At 41.4% G+C, this 26,611-nt stretch overlaps 1 protein-coding gene across 1 annotated transcript; it reads right to left on the bottom strand.

The window, feature by feature from the left end:
- Positions 1-4,270: 4,270 nt before the first annotated feature.
- On the bottom strand, positions 4,271-26,220 carry LOC110486735 (adhesion G protein-coupled receptor E3). The gene is made up of 19 exons (XM_021558558.3): positions 25,758-26,220; positions 20,671-20,748; positions 18,795-18,977; positions 16,520-16,672; positions 16,148-16,369; positions 15,712-15,840; positions 15,503-15,540; positions 15,273-15,377; positions 14,678-14,831; positions 14,238-14,357; positions 13,889-14,079; positions 13,535-13,696; positions 12,858-13,052; positions 12,292-12,509; positions 12,113-12,179; positions 11,923-12,014; positions 11,581-11,749; positions 10,627-10,728; positions 4,271-5,279 (listed from the first exon to the last, which is right to left on the bottom strand). Exons 1-19 carry the CDS (start codon positions 25,786-25,788, stop codon positions 5,238-5,240), a joined length of 2,451 nt encoding a protein of 816 aa, XP_021414233.3. The 5' UTR covers positions 25,789-26,220; the 3' UTR covers positions 4,271-5,237.
- Positions 26,221-26,611: the final 391 nt, after the last annotated feature.

Genomic DNA, 26,611 nt, shown 5'->3' with positions numbered 1-26,611 from the left:
GGTCCAGTACCGCTTACCTTGCGGTAGCAGAGAGAACAGTCTATGACTACGGTGGCTGGAGTCTTTGACCATTTTTAGGGTCTTCCTCTGCCACCGTCTGGTGTAGAGGTCCTGGATGGCAGGAAGCTTGGCCTTGGTGATGTACTGGGCCGTATGCATTACCCTCTGTAGTGCCTTGTGGTCGGAGGCCGAGCAGTTGTCATACCAGGCAGTGATGCAACCCGTCAGGATGCTCTCGATGGTGCAGCTGTAGAACCTTTTGAGGATCTGAGGACCCATGCCAAATCTTTTCAGTTTTCTGAGGGGGGATAGGTTTTATCGTGCCCTCTTCACAACTCTCTTGTTGTGTTTGGACCATGTTAGTTTGTTGTTGATGTGGACGCCAAGGAACTCTCAACCTGCTCCACTACAGCCCAGTCGATGAGAATGGAGGCATGCTCGGTCCTCCTTTTCCTGTAGTCCACAATCATCTCCTTTGTCTTGATCACACGTTGAAGGAGAGGTTGTTGTCCTTGCACCACACGGTCAGGTCTCTGACCTCCTCTCTATAGGCTGTCTTGTCACTGGGAAGCTCTCGGCTGTGCTTCCCTTTGTAGTCTGTAATAGTTTGCAAGCCCTGCCACATCCGGCGAGCGTCGGAGCTGGTGTAGTACGATTTGATCTTAGTCCTGTATTGACGCTTTGCCTGTTTAATGGGTTGTTGGAGGGCATAGAGGGATTTCTTTTAAGCTTCCGGGTTAGAGTCCCGCTCCTTGAAAGCGGCAGCTCTAGCCTTTAGCTCAGTGCGGATGTTGCCTGTAATCCATGGCTTCTGTTTGGGGTATGACCCCATGTTGAAAGTGTAATGCCATTTCCCATTTATTCATGTACATGTGTATATTGCACAGTTATAACACTTAACTAATACTGTTTACATGTGTGCATATATTTCCCTTATAGAACCACAACAGTAAGATTTGAAGTAATTTGGATTACCACACATAAAGAACTTTGAGGGTATCAGCTGTGTCTGTGTGATTGTGTTGATTACCAAGTGTTCAGTATGGGCCTCAACATCATGTTCTGACCGGACAGCACTATAGTGGGCAAAACCAAACCAATCAGTTATAAGTACATAGCGGGTAAGGGCATTCACAGCCAATGCTCAGATGGGTGAGGAAATACCAGCCAACCGTTTTGACTCAATCCTTGTATAAAATATGTTGAATTTCTACTTTTGAAACAACGTCAGATCTTCAATGTTATACCCACTATCAGAAAAAAATTGTCTGGGAAGCACCACCTACTGGACATTTCTACAGCTATCCCTTTGGCCTCCTTTCCAGAGATTTAACAGAGCCCTGCTTAGATTTTATATTTGTCACTGACTACCACCAATGTGCTATCAAGAGAATGATTATTGAGAGATCTCTTAATAACTAAATAGATTCACTGTTGCTATCAAAGTCATTCCAAAGTGTAGGTTTAACAGAGCAAATGAAATGTAACCATACTTCATAAAGCATAATCATCAACGATACTATTTAGGCCTATAGCATTTGTGAAGTCATCAACAACTATTGTTTGAATTCAAACCAGGGTTCAACTAAAACTAGACAATACATATAGGCATAGGGTTTCAAGCTTTGGTTTATTTCAAATTTAATCTACGAGTTAATAATTAACATGTTGGATTCATGTCTTCATCTCAACCAAAAATCTAAGGTAGCCCTATCCTGCAGCCAAATGACCAAATCACCCTCTAGTGGCCTCATGGGTGGAATGTTATTGATATTTTAATGAACATAAACCTGAAAATCCGGAGTTTCTTTGTCGAACCATTTTTGTTATATTTCAGTCTTCTGTGATGTACAGTTGAAGTCGGAAGTTTACATACACTTAGGTTGGAGTCATTCAAACTCGTTTTTCAACCACTCCACAAATGTCTTGTTAACAAACTTTAGTTTTAGCAAGTCAAGTTAGGACAACTACTTTGTGCAGTATACAAGTAATTTTTCCAACAATTGTTTACAGACAGATTATTTCACTTAGAATTCACTGTTTCACAATTCCAATGGGTCAGAAGTTTACATACACTAAGTTGACTGTGCCTTTAAACAGCTTGGAAAATTCCAGAAAATTATGTCATGGCTTTAGAAGCGTCTGATAGGCTAATTGACAGTCGTTTTAGTCAATTGGAGGTGTACCTGTGGATGTATTTCAAGGCCTACCTTCAAACTTGGTGCCTCTTTGCTTGACAGCATGGGAAAATCAAAAGAAATCAGCCAAGACCTCAGAAAGAAATTTGTAGACCTCCACAAGTCTGGTACATCGTTGGGAACAATTTCCAAACGCCTGAAGGTACCACGTTAATCTGTACAAACAACAGGACGCAAGTATAAACTCCATGGGACCACGTAGCCGTCATACCGCTCAGGAAGGAGACGCGTTCTGTCTCCTAGAGATCAACTTACTTTGGGGCGAAAAATGCAAATCAATCCCAAAATAACAGCAAAGGACCTTGTGAAGAGGCTGGAGGAAACAGGTACAAAAGTATCTATATCCACAGTAAAACAAGTCCTATATCGACATAACCTGAAAGGCCGCTCAGCAAGGAAGAAGCCACTGCTCCAAAACCACCATAAAAAAAGCCAGACTACCATTTGAAACTGCACATGGGGATAAAGATCATACTTTTTGGAGAAATGTCCTCTGGTCTGATGAAACAAAAATAGAACCGATTGGAAATAATGACCATCGTTATGTTTGGAGGAAAAAGGGGGACGCTTGCAAGCTGAAGATCACCATCCCAACCGTGAAGCACAGGGGTGGCAGCATCATGTTGTGGGAGTGCTTTGCTGCAGGAGGGACTGGTGCACTTCAAAAAATAAATGGCATCATAGGGAGGAAAATTACGTGGATATATTGAAGCAACATCTCAAGACATCAGTCATGAAGTTAGCTTGGTCGCAAATGGGTCTTCCAAATGGACAATGACCCCAAGCATACTTCCAAAGTTTTGGCCAAATGGCTTAAGGACAACAAAGTCAAGGTATTGGAGTGGCCATCACAAAGCCCTGACCCCAATCCCATAGAAAAATTGTGGGCAGAACTGAAAAAGCGTGTGCGAGCAAGGAGGCCTACAAACCTGACTCAGATACACCAGCTCTGTCAGGAGGAATGGGCCAAAATTAACCCAACTTATTGTTGGAAGCTTGTGGAAGGCTACCCAAGTTAAACAATCTACCAAATACTAATTGAGTGTATGTAAACTTCTGACCCACTGGGAATGTGATGAAAGAAATAAAAGCTGAAATAAATCAGTGATAACCGTGATAACACGTAAAGTTGTTTTATAAATAAAAAATATCTGACATTGTATTCCAATTTGAACTTTGTTGTTATTTAAATGGTTGAAACCACATTGATAACAGATTTTGATGACAACTACACCAAAAATCAAACATTGTTTTTCAATTGGAATTTTGTGCTTTTAGATGGTTTTTAGATGGTTGATAACACATTGGGAATTCCACACACTTCTGGCTGTCTTTTTGAGTGGGTGAATAAAGGTTGAAAAGTCATGGATCAACGTTTTAACCAAATATTACACACATTTCCACATTGAAATTATGAAGCTATGCCCAGTGGGGTGATTGTGTTCCATCTGAGCAGGTGAAGAAAATTAACAGCAGAGAGAGAAATTAACAGCAGAGAGAGAAATTAACAGCAGAGAGAAATGAACAGCAGAGAGAGAAATTAACAGCAGAGAGAGAAATTAACAGCAGAGAGAGAAATTAACCGCAGAGAGAGAAATGAACAGCAGAGAGAGGGAAGTAAGTGCTTCTGTATTCCTATCCGTCTTCTGCTCTGTATGGGACCCCTGGCCAGGGGAATAGCACTAACACAAAGGGCAGAGTTGGAGAGAGGGATAGAGGAGGATTGGAGAGAAGGGTAAATACAGGGAGAGGAGAAGAGAGAAAGTTGGGGTTGCAGGCTTTGATAATGACCTTCATTCAATGATTTATATATACACTCTAGATGACTGACAGAGGGCGCTGTTTTGAGCCAATCTGATGGAGACTCTATCCCCACCCATTCAGAGTTTGACGTCTGTACTAACACAAACAGTTCTGAACCAATCAGAAACCTTTTCAAAACAATTCCACATCAGATTCTGGTAGACTACACATACGGCAGTTGCCTTAATCTAAAAAAGAGACAGAAATACATTTTAGATATACAGTATCTTGAACCATATTTAACAAAATAATATCAAGCTACACAGATAAAATATTTTAATTTTATTGAATTAAAATATTGCATGGAAAATAAAGTCTAAAATCAGAGAAGTTACAGTACAGTGGTAAAAGCATGCCATTTCCCAGTAAAAAAAACAATCATACAAATGATCTTCACTAAGAAAATATTTACAATAATTTTAATTCGTTCTTATTTGACAGGATGCACACCTTACTAGAAACGATGTAGCAGTCATGATCATGATTCTTGTATATGTTTTGGTTGATCTTTTTTTAAAATTGAGATACAATAAAACTATATACACAGAATATCCATTTCAATCTGACATGATTTCAATTTGACTCTCACAACTCGACCTTTGATGGTTGTTTTAAACAATGATTTAAAAATAAATAAAACCATGATAGCTTATGACTATTTTTTAAATAAATTGTTGCTTTCATCTGTTATGTATTTTAAGATCAGAGAAAGTACCTGGATAATGCATAATGTAATAATCCATGATGAGTTGTCCCTGGTTAAACCATGCAGGACTAGTCCACTCTTCTACAGTAGGAGGGGGGTTTCTCATCAGCATTATATAATCCAAAGAATATCAAGGTTGGAAAAAGACACATGAAACTGTCAATAGGAAAATCAGTGTAAAACAATAAATAACGTTACTCTTTGGAGTTTTAGCTTAAAATAATATTGAGGCCAGCACAACGAGAAAGTACAGTAATATTTATAGAATCTTTAAAAAATGTGCACAATACTGCTTAAAGCGAAATATAGTTGTCACAAAAAAAACAGACATCAACCATCCCATCAATCTATCCTGGTCCTTTTGTGCTCTTTTGGCAAGACAGCACAAACCGATCTGGGACCAGGCAAGCATTAACTTATGCCTGTCATAAAACCAGGGTGATTATGGTTTTATAAAACTCCCAGGTGTTGCTAGGAGGTCACGAGGTCAGGCATCATGGGGTCATGTCCAGCAACCAGCGCCCAGCCCCCTAGATCTGAGACTCTCCCGTGTTCTGTGCGCTCTTGGATGTCTGGGGGACACAGACAGAGAGAGGGCAAAGACAGACAACAACATCAATCAGTTGCTTTTTGATCAGACTCTGTCATCACAGTCCTTCATTATTAATGCACAAGTGGTTCTGCTGTCTCTCTCTTTCACCTGCCAGACAAAATGCGTGACTTAACACCTTCCTCACCCACCTCATTATCTTTAGGGACTATCGGCTCTTGCCCAGAATAACACGTCTGCTTATTTTATGGAAATGATCAAAAATGACAGTTATTTTCCTCCTTTGTTGTGCTTTGAAAGGTTTTTAAAATGGCCTTTCTGCAATCTCACTTGAAGGAAATGACTAGACTGATCACACCTCTGCTCAGGCCTGGACATGATGTCCCAAACCATGGTCAGTAATGATTAAATGAATGGACTGATTCATTAAAGATGTCTCTGGATGGTGAAAGAAGTGAGAATTTTACAATGCGCTGTAAAACAAATGTTCCAAATTGGCCGTTAACCTGATAAGAGGGTGCCCTCTGAGAAATTGAGATTGAAGTACTCAAGTTTGGATGTTTGCACATTTGACTTGTATCTAAATATTCTAATATGCTTATATCCTTTGTATAATACAGTAAATGTAATATTTTATGCAGAACTTTAACTTGCAGATCAGCCTTAATAATATTACAGATTCTGGATTCTATCAAGAACATTTTTGTCTAATTTCTAATCCCCCTATTGTTATTATTATATACTATTTTTCAGCACTATCAATCCTCCCCTGATTGGAGAAAAATAACGGCCAACAATACTTATTCTACTGCTACTCACAGCTATCTTCGCTCACATATACAGTACACTCTAATCTTAATTCCAACCCTCCGTTGTCCACAGACTAACCCATCTTTCCTAGTACACTACCATTTGACTATTTCCTTTTGCAATACATCCTTCTATTTTACTGTGATGTCTTACGAGGGTCTTGAACCTCTCTATTTGTACCCTTTCTACCAAGACTAAAGATAAACACTTTACCAAAGAGTGTAATCATATTTCCCATCGATTGACCGTGGTTTTTCAGATCTCCTAACAGTACAGTTTGTAGGTCCATCTGAACAGAGATATGACTTAGTGGCTTGTGAAAGTATTCTCCCCTCTGGCATCTTTCCTATTTTGTTGCCTTACAACCTGTAATAAAAATAGATTTGTTGGGGGTTTGTATCATTTGATTTACACAATATGCCTAGCACTTTGATGATGCAATCTTTTTTATTGTGAAACAAACAGGAAATAAGACAAAAAAACAGAATTTGAGCATGCACAACTATCCCCCCCAAAGTCAATACTTTGTATAGCCCCCTTTTGCAGCAATTACAGCTGCAAGTCTCTTGGGGTATGTCTCTATAAGCTTGGCACATCTAGCCACTGGGATTTTTGCCCCTTCTTCAAGGCAAAACTGCTCCAGCTCCTTCAAGTTGGATGGGTTCTGCTGGTCTACAGCAATCTTTAAGTCATACCACAGAATCTCAATTGGATTGAGGTTTGGGCTTTGACTATGCCATTCCAAGACATTTAAATGTTTCCCCTTAAACCACTCAAATGTTGCTTTAGCAGTATGCTTATGGTCATTGTCCTGCTGGAAGGTGAACCTCCACCCCAGTCTCAAATCTCTGGAAGACTGAAACAGGTTTCCTTCAAGAATTTCCCTGTAATTAGCGCCATCCATCATTCCTTCAATTCTGACCAGTTTCCCAGTCTCTGCCAATGAAAAACATCCCGACTGCATTATGCTGCCACAACCATGCTTCACTGTGAGGATGGTGTTCACGGGGTGATGAGAGGTGTTGGGTTTGCACCAGACATAGCGTTGTCCTTGACGGCCAAAAAGTTCAATTCTCATCTGACCAGAGTACCTTCTTCCATATGTTTGGGGAGTCTCCCACATGCCTTTTGCCGAACACCAAACGTGTTGGCTTATTTTATTCTTAAGCAATGTATTTTTTCTGGCCACTCTTCCATAAAGCCCAGCTGTGTGGCGTGTATGGCTTAAAGTGGTCCTATGGACAGATACTCCAATCTCCCTGCTGTCGAGTTTGGCAGCTCATCTTTGGTCTCTTTGTTGCCTCTGATTAATGCACTCCTTGCCTGATTCGTGAGTTTTGGTGAGCGGCCCTCTCTTGGCAGGTTTGTTGTGGTGGCATATTCTTTCAATTTTGTAATAATGGACTTAATGGTGCTCTGTGGGACGTACAAAGTTTCTGATATTTTTTTTATAACCCAACCCTGATCTGTACTTTCCACAACCTTGTCCCTGACCTGTTTGGAGAGCTCCTTGGTCTTCATGGTGCCGCTTGCTTGGTGGTGGTGTTGTAGACTCTGGGGCCTTTTAGAACAGGTGTATAAATACTGAGATCATGTGACAGATCATGTGACACTTAAATAAAGTCCACCTGTGTGCAATCTAACTAATTCTGTGACTTCTGAAGGTAATTGGTTGCACCAGATCTTATTTAGGGGCTTCATATCAAAGGGGGTAAATACATTTACACGCACCACTTTTCTGTTTTTTAAATTTGATTTAATTTTTAAAATTTCTCTTCACCAATTTGGACTATTTTGTGTATGTCCATTACATGAAATCCAAATAAAAAAATCTATATAAATTACAGGTTGTAATGCAACAAAATCGGAAAAATGCCAAGGGGGATGAATACTTTTGCAAGACACTGTAACAACCACTCCTGGACCTGACTCCAAAACCGAGCCACTGAAGGACAGCACCAAAAGAGATCTGTTTGTGTTTCCTCATGACAGAGTCTGCACAGGGCTGACTGTTCATTGTGCCATATATTGAGGACTTTGTTTGTGGCGGAATTTTATATAATAGTTTACATTGAAAAGATCGGATTGATGCGTCCATTTTTTTGTTTTGTATGTCAGTTCATAAACCTGATTCAAAGGTATTGGGACATCAAAAACCTGTTCCCAACTACCTTGAATTGTATGCTGTATAGTTGTCAAACCTCTCAACCCTATATTGAAGCTGGTACATTTTATGATTTATACCTGTCATTTTAAGCCATGCATGTTTTATTGTTTGATGCAGACAAACCAATTAATTTATTTCTGTTTTGAGTAATTGTCTCTTCCATTTTTTTGTGGCAGAGCTGCAATGAGTTGTTTATACTTCTGTATTTATCGTCATATACATTTGGTCATTTCTTGTGTGACATAATTTTACCATCCTTAGTTACATGGTCATTCATAAACATGATACCTTCCTTCTACATTTCTTCCCCCCAAAAAGCAGTACATTGGAGTTTAGACATATTATTTTCTGTAATATTTGTTCGGCCTCTTCTGGAGGATGAAATTAGTATTTTGACCAGCTCTGTATGGCTTCATTTTAAAAGAAGAATACTTTAAAACAGGGCTACGTTATCACACCGCCGGCAATGCTTTCTTTTAAATCAGTAGAAAAGCAAAAAGCTCACTTTTGACATTGGATGTGCCTCTTAGTATCCATCTGGAAAACCAGTTTGGATTTAGATATCATTTTGGTGTAATAGAGGCTTTAAGAGAGCGTTTTAATGCCCCATTTTATTAGAAAATGGAAGAAGTTCAAGGTGACGGTCAATCACCCTCGGTCTGGGGCTCCATGCAAGATCTCACCTCGTGGGGCATCAAGGATCATGAGAAAGGTGAGGGATCAGAACCAAATCCAGGCAGTTACACAGATTCTAGACAGGATAAAAGGCGGTCTCAAAATCTGCTATAAAGATTATACCTGGTTTCCCTGCATTCCTGTAGTTTTCAATTATTTTGAGTAGTTGTGTAATGTTGTCTCCAGTATATATTCATTTTAAGAATCCTGTCTGATCGTGATGCATAATGTCTGGTAGGACATTTTTAATGCAACTTTTTTTTTGCATTTTATTTTTTAAGATACTGGGTCTTTGTACTGCCTTCCTGGCTCCTGCTTCAGTAAGAGAGTGATCGTTCACTCTTTGTGTGTCCAACAGGTGTCAATTCATATAGAGTAATTTAAACATAATTGTAGTGGATCTTTCAGTAGTTCATAAAAAGTTGAATATATGTCTATTGGAATGCCATCAAGGTCAGAGGTTTTTCCCATCTGAAAGAATCAAGTGCCAACCATAGATTGTCCTGTGTAATTAGGCCTTTACGATATTTTTTTGGTGTCTGAAATAGTTTAATATGATTTTTTGGGGGAGAAAGATATCACAAAACACATTGTCAAATGAGGTTTGAGGAACTTGACAAGAGCTTGTTTAAAATATGTTTATCCTTTTGGTGAGAAGAATTTATCCATCTTTGTAACTTTTTCCTTAGGTTGTGTTTCCATATTGAAGGTTTAGGGAAAACTTTTTGCATTTTTTTGCCATTCTCCATCCAATTTGCTCTGTTTTTTTCTGTGTTAAACAATTTTTTTCATGAATAAGTTCCTCAAACTCATTTTACGTTGTGTATAGATTATTCAGTGCTTCTGCAGTACATTCATCAACACCATTGATGTCTAATGTTAGATTTTCTATTTCTGTTGTAAGCCTTTTCTCTGATGACCAATTTTTGGGGGATGAAGATTCAATTGATTGGCCTCCCATATGATAAGTGGATCAGTTGAACCTGTATTGTGCAAGAAAGGTTTTTTGTTAAGAAAGTTCTGTCAGTCAATAAACCTAGGTAAAATTGTAAATATCCCTGTCCTCGTGGAAAATCTGTCGTAGTTATATGGAGGGAAAGAAGTTGATGATATGACCACATTCAATCCTCAATCAATACACTTTTCACTTTTGGCACCATAGAAAAGGATACCAGAAAATAATAAATCCGACTAGCTTGATTAAGCCTCCTCCAAGTCTATCTTACGAGAGCCGGGTTTCTGAGCCAATGTCAGTCAATTCCAACGTGCCCATAATATTCATCATCTCTGAGCACCAGAGGGTGATAGTTGATAGTATGATTTCCTTTACAGTCTACTGACTTACTTAAAACTGTAAGTGTTATTTGTATTTATTTAGATTATTATAAATATTTTCAAAGTTTGGATTTTCATTATTCGGTCCATATAAATGTGTTTATCATCAAGAAGTATAATCAAAGCAATCCATCTTCCTTGAGGATCTATTTAAATGTATTGCACCTCAAGATCTAGAAATTCTTAGTACATGACAGAAATAGATTTTACCATCCCATTCTTTTTCCACGGTCAGTTCGTAAACAATAAATATGGTATAACTTTTACTCGCAGAACATTACCTTGCAGAACTTTGCCTCGTGTTTCGCTGTCACTCAAATTCAACAGTGTTGGACTTTCTGTTCTTTTAGATATTGGCTACTCAATTAGTAAGAGTTAATACCTGTGATTTGCTGTTGCTTGACTGGTTGGAGGAAAACTCTGAGTACTTCGTCTTCTGCAGTGCACAGATGCTGTCCAGGATCTTGCCATACTCCTCTCTCACCTACAAGGTGCAAAAGAGAGCACTATGAGCAAAGACGGTAGAGAAAGCTGGTCGAGCAGGGGTGGGAGGAAGGGAATAAGTAGACCAGAACCAGCTGTTCATTCCTCCATTGTTCCTGTCTCTGTAAGTAGGCGTTCCTTCTCTAGTGTGACCATGTTTGAGCATGCGGTAGAGCATGCTCATGAGAGAGAGGGAACGGTCATTTACATAGACAGAACCTTGACCATTTATTTCAATGGTAAACAGCTTTTATGCATCATCTTAATTATCCACCATAGTTGTTATGAGTCCAACAAGCACATATTGGCCTACCCTTAACTGTAGGCCCTACAGTAAACTAAACCCAATCAGTATTGTTTAAACACTTAACAACTCATTTGGAATTCAGCCAAAGTAGTATAACCCAAAGTCATTTATTTCGAGAGTTGGGCCAATGTGGTTTCTGCATTATGATGCATTTTACATGACACTGTTAGCTTCTAAAAAATACTATATAGAATGAGCATAATGGTGCATGTACATGACACTACAACATTCTAAGACAGCCATGTTCGCTCCCCTTTTAACATTACATTGGGACTATTTATACAATGCTGAATCCCTCCCCTAGGCTTTTGTTAGGGGGGGGAGGGTCTTTGACTTGGTCCTTGACATTTGGTTTGGACTGCCAGAAGCTTCCAGAATGATCTTATGTATTGATGAACAATGTTATTTCAGGTTTTTTGGTTCGCGGCCCACTACTGAGATGACATTTCATCCCACCAAGCCCAACAGTTTGGACTCACTTGTACGATGTCCATATTAGAACTGCTTCAAGGACCCTGATTGACAGAGTCTTGAGTCGTGACGTACCTGTTTAGAGAGCAGGCAGTGCATGAGGAACACTAGGACCCCCTGCAGACTGTTGAGGATGGTGAACAGGTACGACATGGCCAGCGTGCTTTCCTCAAACTGGAAACAGCCAAAGATCCACATGGTGCCCAGCACACACAGCTGAGCCACTGCAGTTATGGTGAATTCCCTGCAGGAGGCGACAAACACACATAAAGTTAGATTGAGAGCATGGGTCACAACATGTCATTTTATAGTAAGGCCTGTTTTTTTCCCACATGTTCTGGCCAGGAAAAACAGTGGTCCTTTGTTATGGGCTATAACGTAGCCTGTGTGAGAACGTCCGTTTCTTTGCCGGCTCACTTGAATTTGCGGAGTTTGTCAAGGTCAGGGTTCAGGCTGGAGAACTTCTGGGCCAACTTCCACACTGTGATGAGGAAGAAAAACACATTCACCTAGGAGAGGAGAGGGAGATAAGTAGAATTCTAACATGACACAAAACATTGTAAGTAGGAGTGATGAAACTATTCCACCTTTCATCTGTGATACGCACCATGATGATGATACAGACAGGGCCAAAGAAGCTCCAGATGAATCCATCCTCAAGGTTGAGCCAGCAGCTAAAACACACAATGCACACATGAAGACACACGAATACCTGATCTCTATAGTACACAACAGAGAAGGACAGAGAGTCAGACACTGTCAGGGATCAATGTAGTGGTCACTCACTGGCGCTCGGTTCCGTATCCTTTGGCGTTGGCGAGGGCAGAGATGGCGACGATGACAGCAGGAACGCCGTAGCCCCCCGCCATCATGTAGAGGGGCCTTAAGGTGGTGTTGAAGACCAGAACCACCATTCTGAAGAGCTGTACTCCCTCCAGACACATCCAGCAGAACGCCGACAGGAAGAAGAAGTGAAGCAGCCCAGCCACCACCGCACAACCAGCCTGAGGAAGAGAGGGTGAAGAGAAAGGAAATAAAGGGGTGAGAGTGATTGAGAAAACTACATTTGAACAAAATGACATATATTGTAGATAGTGATAAGGTTCACAGTACAATAAGTTACCCACAACACAATCGTTGCATACATTAACATTTCTTCCTACTAAAACATTGTTCTCACCACCCACATGGACAGAGTACGTACGCCACATGTAAATGTTACACACATTGTCACATCCTCTGACCGCCCACGGCCAGAAAAGCTCAGTGGAATTTTCCTTATTCAGTCTTGTTCCCGAGGGCAATTCTGCCTCGAGGGCAGAGCGTATGTGATTGGTTGGATGCAAGCTTACCTGGCTCTCGGTGCGTGAGATGCCGACGAGGAAGATCAGGTTGGCGATGAAGAGGCTGAGGCAGAGGTGGAGGTGGATGGTATTGCGGGTGCTCCGGATGGAGCGGATCAGGGAGAAGGTGAGGATGCAGATGAAGAGACACAGTAGGGACAGGGACAGGCCCACCCAGGTGATCAGCTGCAGCTGGAATGTGTCCTGGAGGGAGGAATAGAGGCGAAGACACGTCACCATATAGTCACAGCAGTGGAGGCTGCTGAGGGGAGGATGGCTCATGATAAAGGCTGGAATGGAGTAAATGGAAACCATATGTTTGATGTATTTGATACCATTCCACTTATTCCACTCCATTACCACGAGCCCCAGTTAATGTGTCACCAACCTCCTGTGAGTCACAGTGACTGACACAACTTTCATGCATGTGTCTTAATAATATAGACAACATACCCCTGGAGAAATAATAATGGAGCCCTATCTAGCCAGGCAAGACACAGAACTAATTTAAAACAGAAAAAATCTTCATGGATTCACTGTTCTCAAATGAATGCAAGCTTTTTAAAAGCCAAACGATCTCCTATTGCACAATTACATAGAAAGTGAAATGAAACTATTAGAAAAGGCATTGTTCCTGCTCTATCTTACAACAGAAGTACAGCTAGACTAAGAAAAATCCCCCTCACCTTGAACTCATAGAGAGCCATAAGAACAGCAAAACTGCTGAGATGGTAGCAGGAGCACACAGTGTGGGTGGCATTGGACTGCACCAGGAAACAGCCTCGATCAGACCAGGTCCCTTCTCCCAACTCATCCCAGTACACACAGGTGTAGTTCCCTTCATCTGACTGGGAAACAACATTCATAATTACCATAGAAGAGAGGTAGAAAAACTATGTTACTCCAGGACACTTCACACAGTGACCATCCCAGAACAAGCAAAGCAGGTGCAGCATATAAGCATATGAAGAAGATTTGATACTGCCACATTCACATAGACCATAATAATGGGATAGAGGGGTAATGCTTTTGCTCCTCACCTCCTTCAAATGGGAGAAGGTGAATGTGACTGGCTCCTTGAGAAAGGATGTGTCCTTGTTACTCATGGTGGCCGTCACCACTTTGGAGTTGATCTGAAAGCTGTGGCCCTCCTGTGCCTGCAGCCCTGAGAAGGAATGGTTGGTGGATGTCTCCAGACCCTTATAGCTGAGCAGGGACACTGTTGCAAATCCTGAGAAAGCAAATGTTTAAGTCTAGGAGTTTGTACACTGTGTACATTCATTTCACATTATATCATTACATTATAAAGATAGGTTCTGATGATTGTGGTGGGATTATGATGGCAGTGTTGAAACTGATCATGAAGATGAGGATGATGAAGATGGTAACCTGGGTAGGAGGTGTCTCCAGCAGCAGTCTCCCAGTGGCTGTCTAGCTGAGCGTGTGTAGATGACAAGGTGAGGGGCCCCTGGGGTGAGGAGGCATTTCTCTGCACCAACAGCTCCACCTCTGGAAGCAAATACATTCACATCTTCACAAACAGGCCTACAGTAGGTGAGATGTTACAACTCTCAGAATGTAACAGAATGTTACAACTCTCCTTTCTGCTAGAAAGGCAGACTTGTGCACAGGAAATTATGCAATGAAAAGTCAACCCATATAATCTAATGAAAAACTTTGTAAGCTATTCAAAAATGGCCACAAATAAACATATTCTACGAAGGAAGTTATAACAACTTGTCTTCCGTTAGGTGGCTTCAAAAGCCAAAACAATCATGGCTGAGTTTATGTTGTCTGGACTCATGGCTTAGTTCAGGATGTTCTCCTACCGGTGTGAGTTTTGAACCTCCTGGTCTCGGGATGTTTCAGCAGAGGTCCTATAATTCTCAGAGCAGTCTCTACCAGGTCCAGCAAGACACTCACTTCCTTGTTATTTTTCAGAGGCCCGCCAGACAGGAGCCTGTCTATAGCAGACAACAGAGTCTACAGAGAGAGAGAGGTGGGGGAGGAGGGGTACATAGACACAGTCACTAAAAATAAATACAGAGAAGAGAGTCGGCCCAAGAATTGAAAGAACCTTATGGCACCCCCATAGAGACTGCCAGAGGCTCAGACAACAGACCCTCCGATATGACACACTGAACTCTATCAGATAAGTAGTTGGTGAACCAGGCGAGGAAACCAAGGCTATCGAGTCTGCCGATGAGGATGATACATCAAAAGTTTCCATTATAAGCAAGCAACAGTGCTGGTCAGTCGTTGTTTCCCTGCATGTATCCTTTCCTTAATGTGTGTGGGCTGAGTCTGAACCTGCATATGTCAACCTCTATGATGGATGCCTGGGTTATAATGAGCCTCAAATATAAGTAAGGTAAGTAAGTAAGTAAATATAAATAAGGGCCTCAAATACATAAGCAGTAGTACCTCTAGCAGGGCCTCTCCATCGACTTGTTCTGCCGTATTACTCTCCCTCAACTCCAGACAACTGGTCCTCATCAGGGCCACAGCATCCTGCAGACCTGGGATGACCTGAGAACGAGGGATGAGGAGAGAAAGTGAGGAGAGAGAGAGCAGGCGTGGGGGGTAGGTAGAGAGAGGAGGAAGTTAGTCTGTATTTTGTTCTGCAGAACAAAATGTCTACTCATGTGGCTTACCATCTGCTTCTCGCTCGCAAACATATCACAGTTCAACTCTGTGGAAAGAGAAGAGATGAGTGAATAAGGCATCTTAAAGGAAAATATATTTTATTATGAAATGATTGATGAAGTGATGACAACTTGATCATGCAGTGGAAGTATTGACATTCGAATGTTGAAACAGCTCCATCTCAATGAGAATGATGATCTATGAATGTCATTCCCACCAGTACATCTCCCCTGCGGGTCTCCGTAGTTGGTGAATCCTGCATGGCACGCACACCGATGGCCACCGTTGGTGGCATTATGGCACGTTCCATTCCCTCCACAGATAAACTTATTTATTTTACACAAGTCTACAAAGGAATGACAGAAAGCACAGGTGACATTTTCACAAGATGTTCAGACCTACCTAAAACCGATCAATTCACATAATATCAATTACACATTCTGGTCATAAAGAAAGTATCTGGTGCTTCATGAGGAAGAGGAGCAATTGAGCAAAATACATCAAGGGGTATAGATAAAATATTTAAATTTCTCAAAATTCCCAGGTTTTCCCCAAATCCCAGTTGGAAGATTCCTGGAATTAGCAGGAAATCTGGAGGCCTCCAACCAGGATTTCTAAACCCATCCAGGGTGATAATACAATTCCTCCCATACCTTTAGCACCTTGAGCATCCTCACTGTCTGTGGTTGCTGTCTGGTCTGTGGTGGCTTTCTGATCTGTTATTTCCTCACACGATTCTCTATTCCCTGTGAATTGAGCGTTGCCAGACTTCAGGCCAAACCCTGGATTGCAGACACAGGAGTAGTTGCCTGGTGTGTTGACGCACTGTGTATGCTTCCCGCAAATTGTGATGTCGTCCTCACACTCGTTTCTATCTACATGTGGGTAAAAACGACCATTAGGAAAAGGAAACTCTCACCATTTCATACAGGATGACATCCTGTATATGCCTGATATGCTCTCTGGATGTACTGTACACATCTTTTGATATTTAGTGTTATTACCAGTTCTCTTTGGTATCTTACCTTCACATGTGACTCCTTGGCCAAATATAAATATTTCCACTCCAGTACTGGAGACAAACCCCTCATTGCAGATGCAGGAGTAGGACCCTAATGTATTGTGACACTCGGCATTGGGACCACAGATGTCCTTATTCTCCAAACACTCGTTGATGTCTTGAGGCACAGAGAAAGGAATAGTCAGTCACACCTCAAATGCAAACGTAGAATATACACTGAACAAAAATATAAACGCAACATGTAAAGTGTTGATCCCGTGTTTCATGAGCTGAAATGTTGTGTACACATTTGTTTACATCCTTGTTAGTGAGCATTTCTCCTTTGCCAAGTTAATCCGGCATATCAAGCAGCTGATTATACAGCATGATCATTACACAGGTGCACCTTGTATTGCGGACAACTAAAGGCCACTCTAAAATGTGCAGTTTTGTCACACAACACAATGCCACAGATTTCTCAAGTTTAGAGGGAGCGTGCAATTGACTTCAGGAATGTACACCAGAGCTGTTGCCAGATAATTGAATGTTAATTTCTCTACCAAGATCCTCCTCCAATGTTGTTTTAGAGAATTTGGCAGTACTTCAAACTGACCTAGTGATCGCAGACCACATGTATGGCGTTGTGTGGGCGAGCGGTTTGCTGATGTCAATGTTGTGAACAGAGTGACGGGCAGGCATAAGCTATGGACAACGAACACAATTGCATTTAATCTATGACAATTTGAATGCATAGAAATACCGTGACGAGATCCAGAGACCCATTGACGTGCCATTCATCAGCCACCATCACCTCGTGTTTCAGCATGATAATGCACAGCACCATGTCGCAAGGATCTGTACACAATTCCTTGAAGCTGAAAATGTCCCAGTTCTTTCATGGCCTGCATACTCACCAGAAATGTTGAGAATGTTTGGAATGCTCTGGATCGACGCGTGCGACAGCGTGTTCCAGTTCCGATCACTATTCAGCAACTTTAAACAGCCATTGAAGAGGAGTGGGACAACATTCCACAGGCCACAATCAACAGCCTGATCAACTCTATGCGAAGGAGATGTGTTGTACTGCATGAGGCAAATGGTGATCACACCAGATACTGACTGTCACGCCCTGACCTTAGATATGTTTTTCTATATATTTTGGTTAGGTCAGGGTGTGACTAGTGTGGGTACTCTAGTTTTTGTATGTCTATGTTTTTTTTTTATGTCTGTTGGCCTGATAAGGTTCCCAATCAGAGACAGCTGTTTATCGTTGTCTCTGATTGGGGATAAAATTTAGGTAGCCATTTTCCTCATTTGTGTTGTGGGATCTTGTCTATGTATAGTTGCCTTAGTGTACATCAGAAGCGTCACGGTTCGGTTGGTTAGGTGAGTTTCAGTTTATTAAAATTATGTGGAACTCTACTCACGCTGCGCCTTGGTCTCATCATTATGGCGAACGTGACACTGACTGGTTTTCTGATCCACACCCCTATTTTTTTTTTAAGGTATCTGTGACCAACAGATTCATATCTGTATTCCTAGTCATGTGAAATCCATAGATAATGACCTAATTTATTTCAATTGATTGTTTTCCTTATGTACACTCACTCAGTAAATTATTTTAAAATGTTGCATGTTGAGTTTATATTTTGTTCAGTACAGTATAGTCACTATAGCGAATAAGTGTATGGATTCCAAAATTGCTGCATGCTGTGTTCTCTGGCCAGGACTGCAATGTATAGAAATGCTATAAGGTAACTAAAAAAGAGAGTTGTTTACTGTTAGAGGAATTCTAAATTCCTCTGTATTATTTCCCAATCAGAATTCATTAATGCATTCTAAAGGGATTATAAGACCCAATATTTTTATAAGAATGGACAGAGCCCTGGTCTTAAAAGTCAGGTAACAGCGTTTAATTCAAGAGCGTACTGGTACATACACATTTTTCCACAGGTTATAAACTGAAAATGACGTCAGCGTTTTCTAAATGTTCTCTCTCTATCTATCTCATGACACTAGTAGAGAGGCCCTATAGTTCTCGAGCCTTCCCTCCTCGCCTGAAGCCAAGGTCCGTCATTGTAAATCAGCATTCTAGACAGTCTGGAGATAGTTCATTCATTTGTACAAATGAACAGACCGTCATTGTTACTAAACTCCTGACTATATTATATACAATTGGGAATGGGAGCAAGAGAGAAAATGCATATATGTACAGTACATAATAGCATTTGTACTAGTCAGTCCTGATTGAAATGTATACATAATTAGTCATCATTGATAAAAATTTCCTTAACATTTACCTAGACATTTTTCAGGTGAGTCAGCTGTGAAGTTCATCCACTGTGATGATGATCTGAACCCAGGAGCACATTGACAGTAGAAGCTTCCATTGGTGTTGATGCATGCTGCATTCTTACCACAGATATGTGGTGTTTCAGTGTCATAGTCATAGTCATCACTAGGAGGATTACACTCATTCTCATCTGGGGTCAAAAACAGAGTTATTGAGAGTGTGAAGAGGTAGAATGGTTGGGGAATGGGAATGGTCATTTAAAATATAACAGACAAAGTTGAAGTCAGAAGTTTACATACACCATAGCGAAATACATTTAAACTCCATTTTTCACAATTCCTAACATTTAATCCAATGTTAAATGTCCAAATAATAGAGAATGATTTATTTCTGCTTTTATTTCTTACATCACATTCCCAGTGGGTCAGAAGTTTACATACACTCAATTAGTATTTGGTAGCGTTGCCTTTAAAATTGTTTAACTCAGGTCAAACGTTTCAGATAGCCTTCCACAATCTTCCCACAATAAGTAGGGTGAATTTTGGCCCATTCCTCCTGACAGAGCTGGTGTAACTGAATCAGGTTTGTAAGCCTCCTTGCTCGTACACGCTTTTTCAATTCTGCCCACATTTTCTATGGGATTGAGGTCAGGGCTTTGTGATGGCCACTCCAATACCTTGACTTTGTTAAGCCATTTTGACAACTTTGGAGGTGTGCTTGGGGTCATTGTCCATTTTGAAGACCCATTTGCGACCAAGCTTTAACTTCATGACTGATGTCTTGTGATGTTGCTTCAATATATCCACGTAATTTTCCTCCCTATGATGCCATTTATTTTTTGAAGTGCACCAGTCCCTCCTGCAGCAAAGCACTCCCACAACATGATGCTGCCACCCCTGTGCTTCACGGTTGGGATGGTGATCTTCAGCTTGCAAGCATCCCCCTTTTTCCTCCAAACATAACGATGGTCATTATTTCCAATCGGTTCTATTTTTGTTTCATCAGACCAGAGGACATTTCTCCAAAAAGTATGATCTTTGTCCCCATGTGCAGTTTCAAATGGTAGTCTGGCTTTTTTTATGGTGGTTTTGGAGCAGTGGCTTCTTCCTTGCTGAGCGGCCTTTCAGGTTATGTCGATATAGGACTCGTTTTTACTATGGATATAGATACTTTTGTACCTGTTTCCTCCAGCCTCTTCACAAGGTCCTTTGCTGTTGTTCTGGGATTGATTTGCACTTTTCGCACCAAAGTACATTCATCTCTAGGAGACAGAATGCGTCTCCATCCTGAGCGGTATGATGGCTGTGTTGTCCCATGGTGTTTATACTTGCGTACTATTGTTTGTACAGATGAACGTGGTACCTTCAGGCATTTGGAAATTGCTCCCAAGGATGAACCAGACTTGTGGAGGTCTACAAGATTTTTCTGAGGTCTCGGCTGATTTCTTTTGATTTTCCCATGATGTCTAGCAAAGAGGCACCAAGTTTGAAAGTAGGCCTTGAAATACATCCACAGGTACACCTCCAATTGACTTAAATGATGTTAATAAGCCTATCAGAAGCTTCTAAAGCCATGACATAATTTTCTGGAATTTTACAAGCTGTTTAAAGGCACAGTCAACTTTAGTGTATGTAAACTTCTGACCCACTGGAATTGTAATACAGTGAATTATACGGGAAATGATCTGTCTGGAAACAATTGTTGGAAAAATTACTTGTCATACACAAAGTAGATGTCCTAACCGACTTGCCAAAACTATAGTTTGTTAAGACATTTATGGAGTGGTTGAAAATACGAGTTTTAATGACTCCAACGTAAGTGTATGTAAACTTCCGACTTCAACTCTATATAGAAGATATAATACAAGACAGACATGTACATACCAATGCAATGTTTCCCATTTGTAGAGAATCCTTTAGGACAGCCTGATACATGTTCCATCAGCAGGGCAAGGTGAAGAGCTGCAGAGTAAGCAACAGGCAGATTCTACAATAAGTTGTCCCATTATCGTATGGTCAGTGCTATCCTGGATACTTGGAACATCCCTACCCTAAAGCCTAACCTTAACCTTAACCCTCACCTTACCCTAACCTTCACCCTTACCTTTTTACATTTCAAATTCAATATGGTAGGGACGTCCCAAGGATCCTGGATAGCACAGAACATTAATGGTATTGGGGGAGTAACAAAACTACTTTTGTAGAACCGACCTTTGACTATGGTTGTGACGGCAGGGTAGCCTAGTGGTTAGAGAGTTGGACTAGTTACCGAAAGGTTGCAAGTTCAAATCCCCAAGCTGACAAGGTACAAAACTGTCATTCTGCCCCTGAACAGGCAGTTAACCCACTGTTCCTAGGCCTTCATTGAAAATAAGAATTTGTTCTTAACTGACTTGCCTAGTTAAATAAAGGTAAAATAAATAAAAAAAATAATCAGTTGGAGAAGTTTCAGGCACAAACTTTCAGCAATAGTTTGTAAAGGTTTATCTCTCTCTGTTCAAAAAGGTATACCCCCTATCTGGATCTCAGCAGATTGTTCCTACGGCAACTGTGCTCACAGGATATGCCCATAATAACCCCTGAATTGCACACGGCTGTCCGGAGGTGACCATTTCCTCTTTACCAGGAAGCCATCACCTGGCATGGGACTGTGTGATAACGACTGTAGACCTCAGTCTGTATGATAGTAAATGGGTAGTCAGTCCATTGTGGTAATGGGTAGAGAGAGGCAGCAGTAGTGTGGAATGTTGTGGTCAGAGAGAGAGTCTTCTTAAACAATCTGTAGGCACTGTTTAAGTTGGTGCGCTCTGTTTCACTCTAACTAGTAAAAAATATTAAGGAACCATCTGTCAATGTTCTCTGATACAGTAGCTTTGTTCTCTCCCTTCACAACCCTCCATTTATCCTCCCCCACTTCATCTGCCAACCAGACTGACACTAACTTTCCAGTTGCTACCATTGAACTGAGTAGCAGAATGGATCTTCCGTGTTTTCCCTCCACAGATAACTGTTTTGCCAGAGTGTGACAGTTGACATCATGGCTTGTCATTATTCTACCCTTAGTTGCCTCCCAAAGCTTATGATCTATTTCCCCTTGCATAGCTTTCAAGATGGCGCTGATAGACATGGTCGCCCTGTTCATGGCTCCTTATGTTATTTCTCACCTTATTAGCTCAGAACATCCTTTGCATTATTACATACAGCCAGAAATAACTTTTGAATATTAGAGCGGCGGTAACTCACAAGCATTTTTGCCAGAAATATAACTTTCCTGAATTTGACCCTTTGACCAATCGGAATCCATGCTTCAAGATTGTTTTGATCATGCGGACAGAGATGTTCCGGGTTGCTTCTGTGAATAACATTGACATATACACTGACACGGTGACTGAGTTCATCAGGAAGTGCATAGGGGATGTTGTTCCCACTGTGACTTAAAACTGTGGATAGATGGCAGCATTCGTGTAAAACCACCGCAAAGTGACTGGGAATATAGTTGAGTACAAACAGTCCAGTTATGCCCTTCGTAAGGCATTCAAACGACAAGGGTGCGTGATCAGCCCCCTTGTGTACTCCCTGTTCACCCATGACTGCGTGGCCACGTTCGTCACGTTTGTTTGCAGACGACAAAACAGTAGTAGGCCTGATACCAACAATGACGAGACAACCTACAGGGAAAGGGGTGAGGGCCCTGGGGGAGTGGTGCCAGAAATATAACCTGTCCAACTTCAACAAAACAAAGGACCAGATTGTGGACAGCAGAGGGAGCACACCCCCATCCACATCTACGGGACCGCAGTGGAGAAAGTGAAAAGCTTCAAGGTCCTTGGCGCACACATCACTGACAATCTGAAATGGTCCACCCACACAGACAGTGTGGCGACAAAGGCGCAACAGTGCCTCTTCAACCTCAGGAAGCTGAAGAAATTCAGCTTGGCCCATAAGACCCTCACAAACTTTTACAGATGCACCATTGAGAGCATCCTCTCGGGCTGTATCACCGCCTGTTACGGCAACTGTACTGTCCACAAAGACGGGGCTCTCCAGAGGGTAGTCTGGTCTGCCCAATGTATTACCCGGGGCACACTGCCTGCCCTCCAGGACATCTACAGCACCCGGTGTCACAGGAAGGCCAGGAAGACCATCATGGACCTCAGCCACCCGAGCCACGCCTTCTGGATGGTTGCGGGGTGAACAGGCCGAGGTCAGTACAGGTGCAGCATCAAAGCTGGAACCAAGAGACTGAAAAACAGCTTCTATCTCAAGGCCATCAGACTGTTAAATAGTCACCACTGGCTGGCCACCGGCCAATATCCTGCCCTGAACTTGAATCACTGTCACTAGACCGCTATCACCTGGTTACTCTACCATGCACCTTAGAGGCTGCTGCCCTATGTACATAGTCATGGAACACTGGTCACTTTACATACTGTTTTATATACTCCGTACTCCAAGATTGCTTGTCCTAATATTTCTATATTTCTTAATTCCAGTATTTTACTTTTTAGATGTGTGAATTGTTGTATTGTTACTGCAAGCATTTCGCTACACCCCCAATAACATCTGCTAAATATGTGTGTGACCAATAACACTTTATTTGATACTTCTAAATTCTAAAGAATGTGACAAGGTTTCAGCCATTGAGACACTAACTAACCAAATGCACAGAGGGATAGTCACCTCTCCTCAATTAGCCACCCCTTACAATGTGTCATCAAAGACTTCCTGTCTTCTTCACGGCAGCGAGAAATCACACTGAATGTTATCACCTCGCTGTGATGTCATGGCAACAAGGATATTTTTTTAATCTCAAAGTGTGTGTGTGTGTGTGTGTGTGTGTGTGTGTGTGTGTGTGTGTGTGTGTGTGCATGCATGAGGGGTGTGAGTGTTATCAGACTGTGGGGTGCTTCAGGGGAGATCAGAGTATAGATACCACTGTTAAAGGCAGAGGAACAGAGGGTCTATTTAGAGAGAGGGACCCAGAGTCTAGGATGAAGAATAGGGAGAGTGTCTCTCTCTCTCTCTCTGTCTACTGCTAATTCCTCTGAATGTGCTCCTTCAGGCTTTTAGTCCTCAGATTCCCAAAAGTCATTCAGTGTTATGACAACGGTCTGTCCTTTAGGTTCCATTCAGTTCTGATGAGTGTCATTGTTTCCATTTCAAGAGCTGTGTCCCTATTGCTCTGTCTTAATCAATGAACCAGCAAAAAGTACTTGATGATTTTCCACTTACTGGAAATAAGTTATAAATGCTAATGCCGTAAAAGGGATTCCACAAGGAAGCAAGACAGATCTATTAGCCACATGTAAAATAGTTGCAATAAACTGAACTCAATTTCAACAGGCTATTAACAGGATTTTAAATGGATTCCAACCTTGGCACACAATGGCACGTTGTCGCCTCAAATATCTCAAAGGAACTTGCTGTGCTCTCCCCCCTACCTTGTCTTAGATGTTCTCAAATGTTATGATTAAACCACTATATCAGTAAACCTGCAATTACTGAGAAGAACGATACATTTCTGCTGCCATCTGACTCATTTCAATACAAAGGATTAAAATAGCTCACAGTGGTGTAAAGTAGTTCAGTAAAAATACTTTAAAGTACTACTTAAGTAGATTTTTGGTGTATCTGTACTTCACTCTTTATGTTGACAACTTTTACTTCACTAGATTCCTAAAGAAAATGTACTTTTTACTCCATACATTTTCCTTCACACCCAAAGGAACTCATTGCATTTTGAATGCTTAACAGGACAGGAAAATGGTCCAATTTACACCCTTATTAAGAGAACATCCCTGGTCAGCCCTACTGCCTGGCGGACTCACTAAACACACATGCTTAGTTTGTACATGATGTCTGAGTGTTGGAGTGTGCCCCTGGCTAACCATACATTTTTAAAACAAGAATTGTGCCGTCTGGTTTGCATAGTATAAGGAATCTGAAAGGATATATACATTTACTTTTGATACTTAAGTACATTTAAAACCAAAAACCTTTAGACTTTTACTCAAGTAGTATTTAACTGGGTGACTTTCACTTTTACTTGAGTAATATTCTATAAAAAGGTACCTTTAATTTTCCTTAAGTATGACAATTGGGTACTTTTTCCACCACTGACTCCAACATTCCGCTTTACTTAATAACATTTTCCAGTTGTTCCTAAATGTAGTTTCAGCTTATGTCAGAAATGATGTCTAATGCAATCTGAGAGTAGCCTGGTCCCAGATCTGTTTGTTTGGCATGTGACCATGACCATAGGGGTTGTCAAGACACCCTACATTACTCATCTCATATGTATATACTGTACTCTATACCATCTACTGCATCTTGCCTATGCCGTTCTGTACCATCACTTATTCATATATTTTTTTACATATTCATTCCTTTACATGTGTGTGTGTGTGTGTGTGTGTGTGTGTGTGTGTGTGTGTGTGTGTGTGTGTATGAGGTAGTAGTTGTGAAATTGTTAGGTTAGATTACTCGTTGGATATTACTGCATTGTCGGAACTAGAAGCACAAGCATTTCGCTACACCTGCATTAACATCTGCTGACCATGTGTCTGTGACAAATAAAATGTGATCTGATTTGACAGTAAGAACAGATCTTGGAGCAGGCTAAACTGAGAGGTGTTCAACCCTGTAGTGACTTCCTGTGGGACCCTGATCATGATGACCTGCCAATGAATTTGCACGTTAGCATTTCAGGCAAATTTAAGTCAAATGATCACTTAGTTATGCTTTGATGTCAATGGGAGACTAAGTGAAAATTCAAGTTATGATGTGATATCAATGGGAGACTAAGTGAGAATTCAAGTTATGATTTGGCCTCAAGTCTTTTACTTTACTCTTCATCTAACCATCCCCGACCAAACATAAACACTGTCTGATTTAGTGCTTTCTCTCCCAAACACACAACCTTCTCCATGGCAACATGACTTCTGTGTAAACAGTTTACAAAAAGGACTCACCCAGAATCAGGAGATGCAGTCTGCCTGTCATGGTGAAGAAGAATCTCACTATCTCTATGAGAATCACAACGCACAAGATTAGACCAGGGCTGAAACTCTGCCCCTATCTGAACGGTCTATTCAAAAGTGTGATAAAGATCCGTCTTCTCTTCTTCTCAGGAGTTTCTCCAAACTTCTCAGGGTTGTTTTACTGAAGAAAAATGGCACCCGTGTCCATCAACTCAGTCAAGCTTCTGTCTAGTAGACTGAGTTCTGCTGACATCACCAGATGAGAGAGAAAATGACAAGTAGTCACTGTGCTCTCATCACTTGCCTAGAACTTTCCGTCTCTGACTCGCTCTCCTTCTGTTCCACCCTGTGTGTTTGGCTGTGGTGGTCTGGGCTGTGTCTGGCTCACTGACATACTAAGAGGTTTCTGGGCAGTTTCAGCTGAGCCGCTGGTGTTGAGTCACGCCCCTGAAATAAGGGGGGGGGGGGGGGAAATGAGGTTGGAGGACGAGGGGGGTTTAGCAACTGCTGCTGTTTTTATTTTTTGATCTCTGCTCTTTAGGGTTCCATGACAACATGACCTAAACTGGCCTCTCCAATTTAAGGGGCTTTATTGGCAAGGAAAACATTTCTTTAAATTGCCAAAGCAAGTGAAATAAGTGTGTACTCTGTTTAGGGCCAAATAGCATTCTAGTTTGCTCTGTTTTTGTTTAATTCTTTCCAATGTGTCAAGTAATTATATTTTTGTTCTCTCATGATTTGATTGGGTCTAATTGTGTTGCTGTCCTGGGGCTCTGTGGGGTCTGTTTGTGAACAGAGCCCCAGGACCAGCTTGCTTAGGGGACTCTTCTCCAGGTTCATGTCTC

Source organism: Oncorhynchus mykiss, chromosome 13, assembly GCF_057628025.1.
Source record: "Oncorhynchus mykiss isolate SJ-2025 chromosome 13, ASM5762802v1, whole genome shotgun sequence".
NCBI lineage: Eukaryota > Metazoa > Chordata > Actinopteri > Salmoniformes > Salmonidae > Oncorhynchus > Oncorhynchus mykiss.
This window is presented reverse-complemented; position numbering and strand designations above follow the sequence as displayed.

Excerpts from the sequence above, each read along its gene's own strand:
- LOC110486735 (XM_021558558.3), bottom strand. The coding sequence starts at position 25,788 with ATGACAGGCAGACTGCATCTCCTGATTCTGG. Across the intron at positions 14,358-14,677 it reads GAGGTTCAAAACTCACACCG|AGGTGGAGCTGTTGGTGCAG; the intron begins GTAGGAGAACAT and ends ATTTGCTTCCAG. Across the intron at positions 13,697-13,888 it reads CCTTCTCCCATTTGAAGGAG|TCAGATGAAGGGAACTACAC; the intron begins GTGAGGAGCAAA and ends GTTGTTTCCCAG.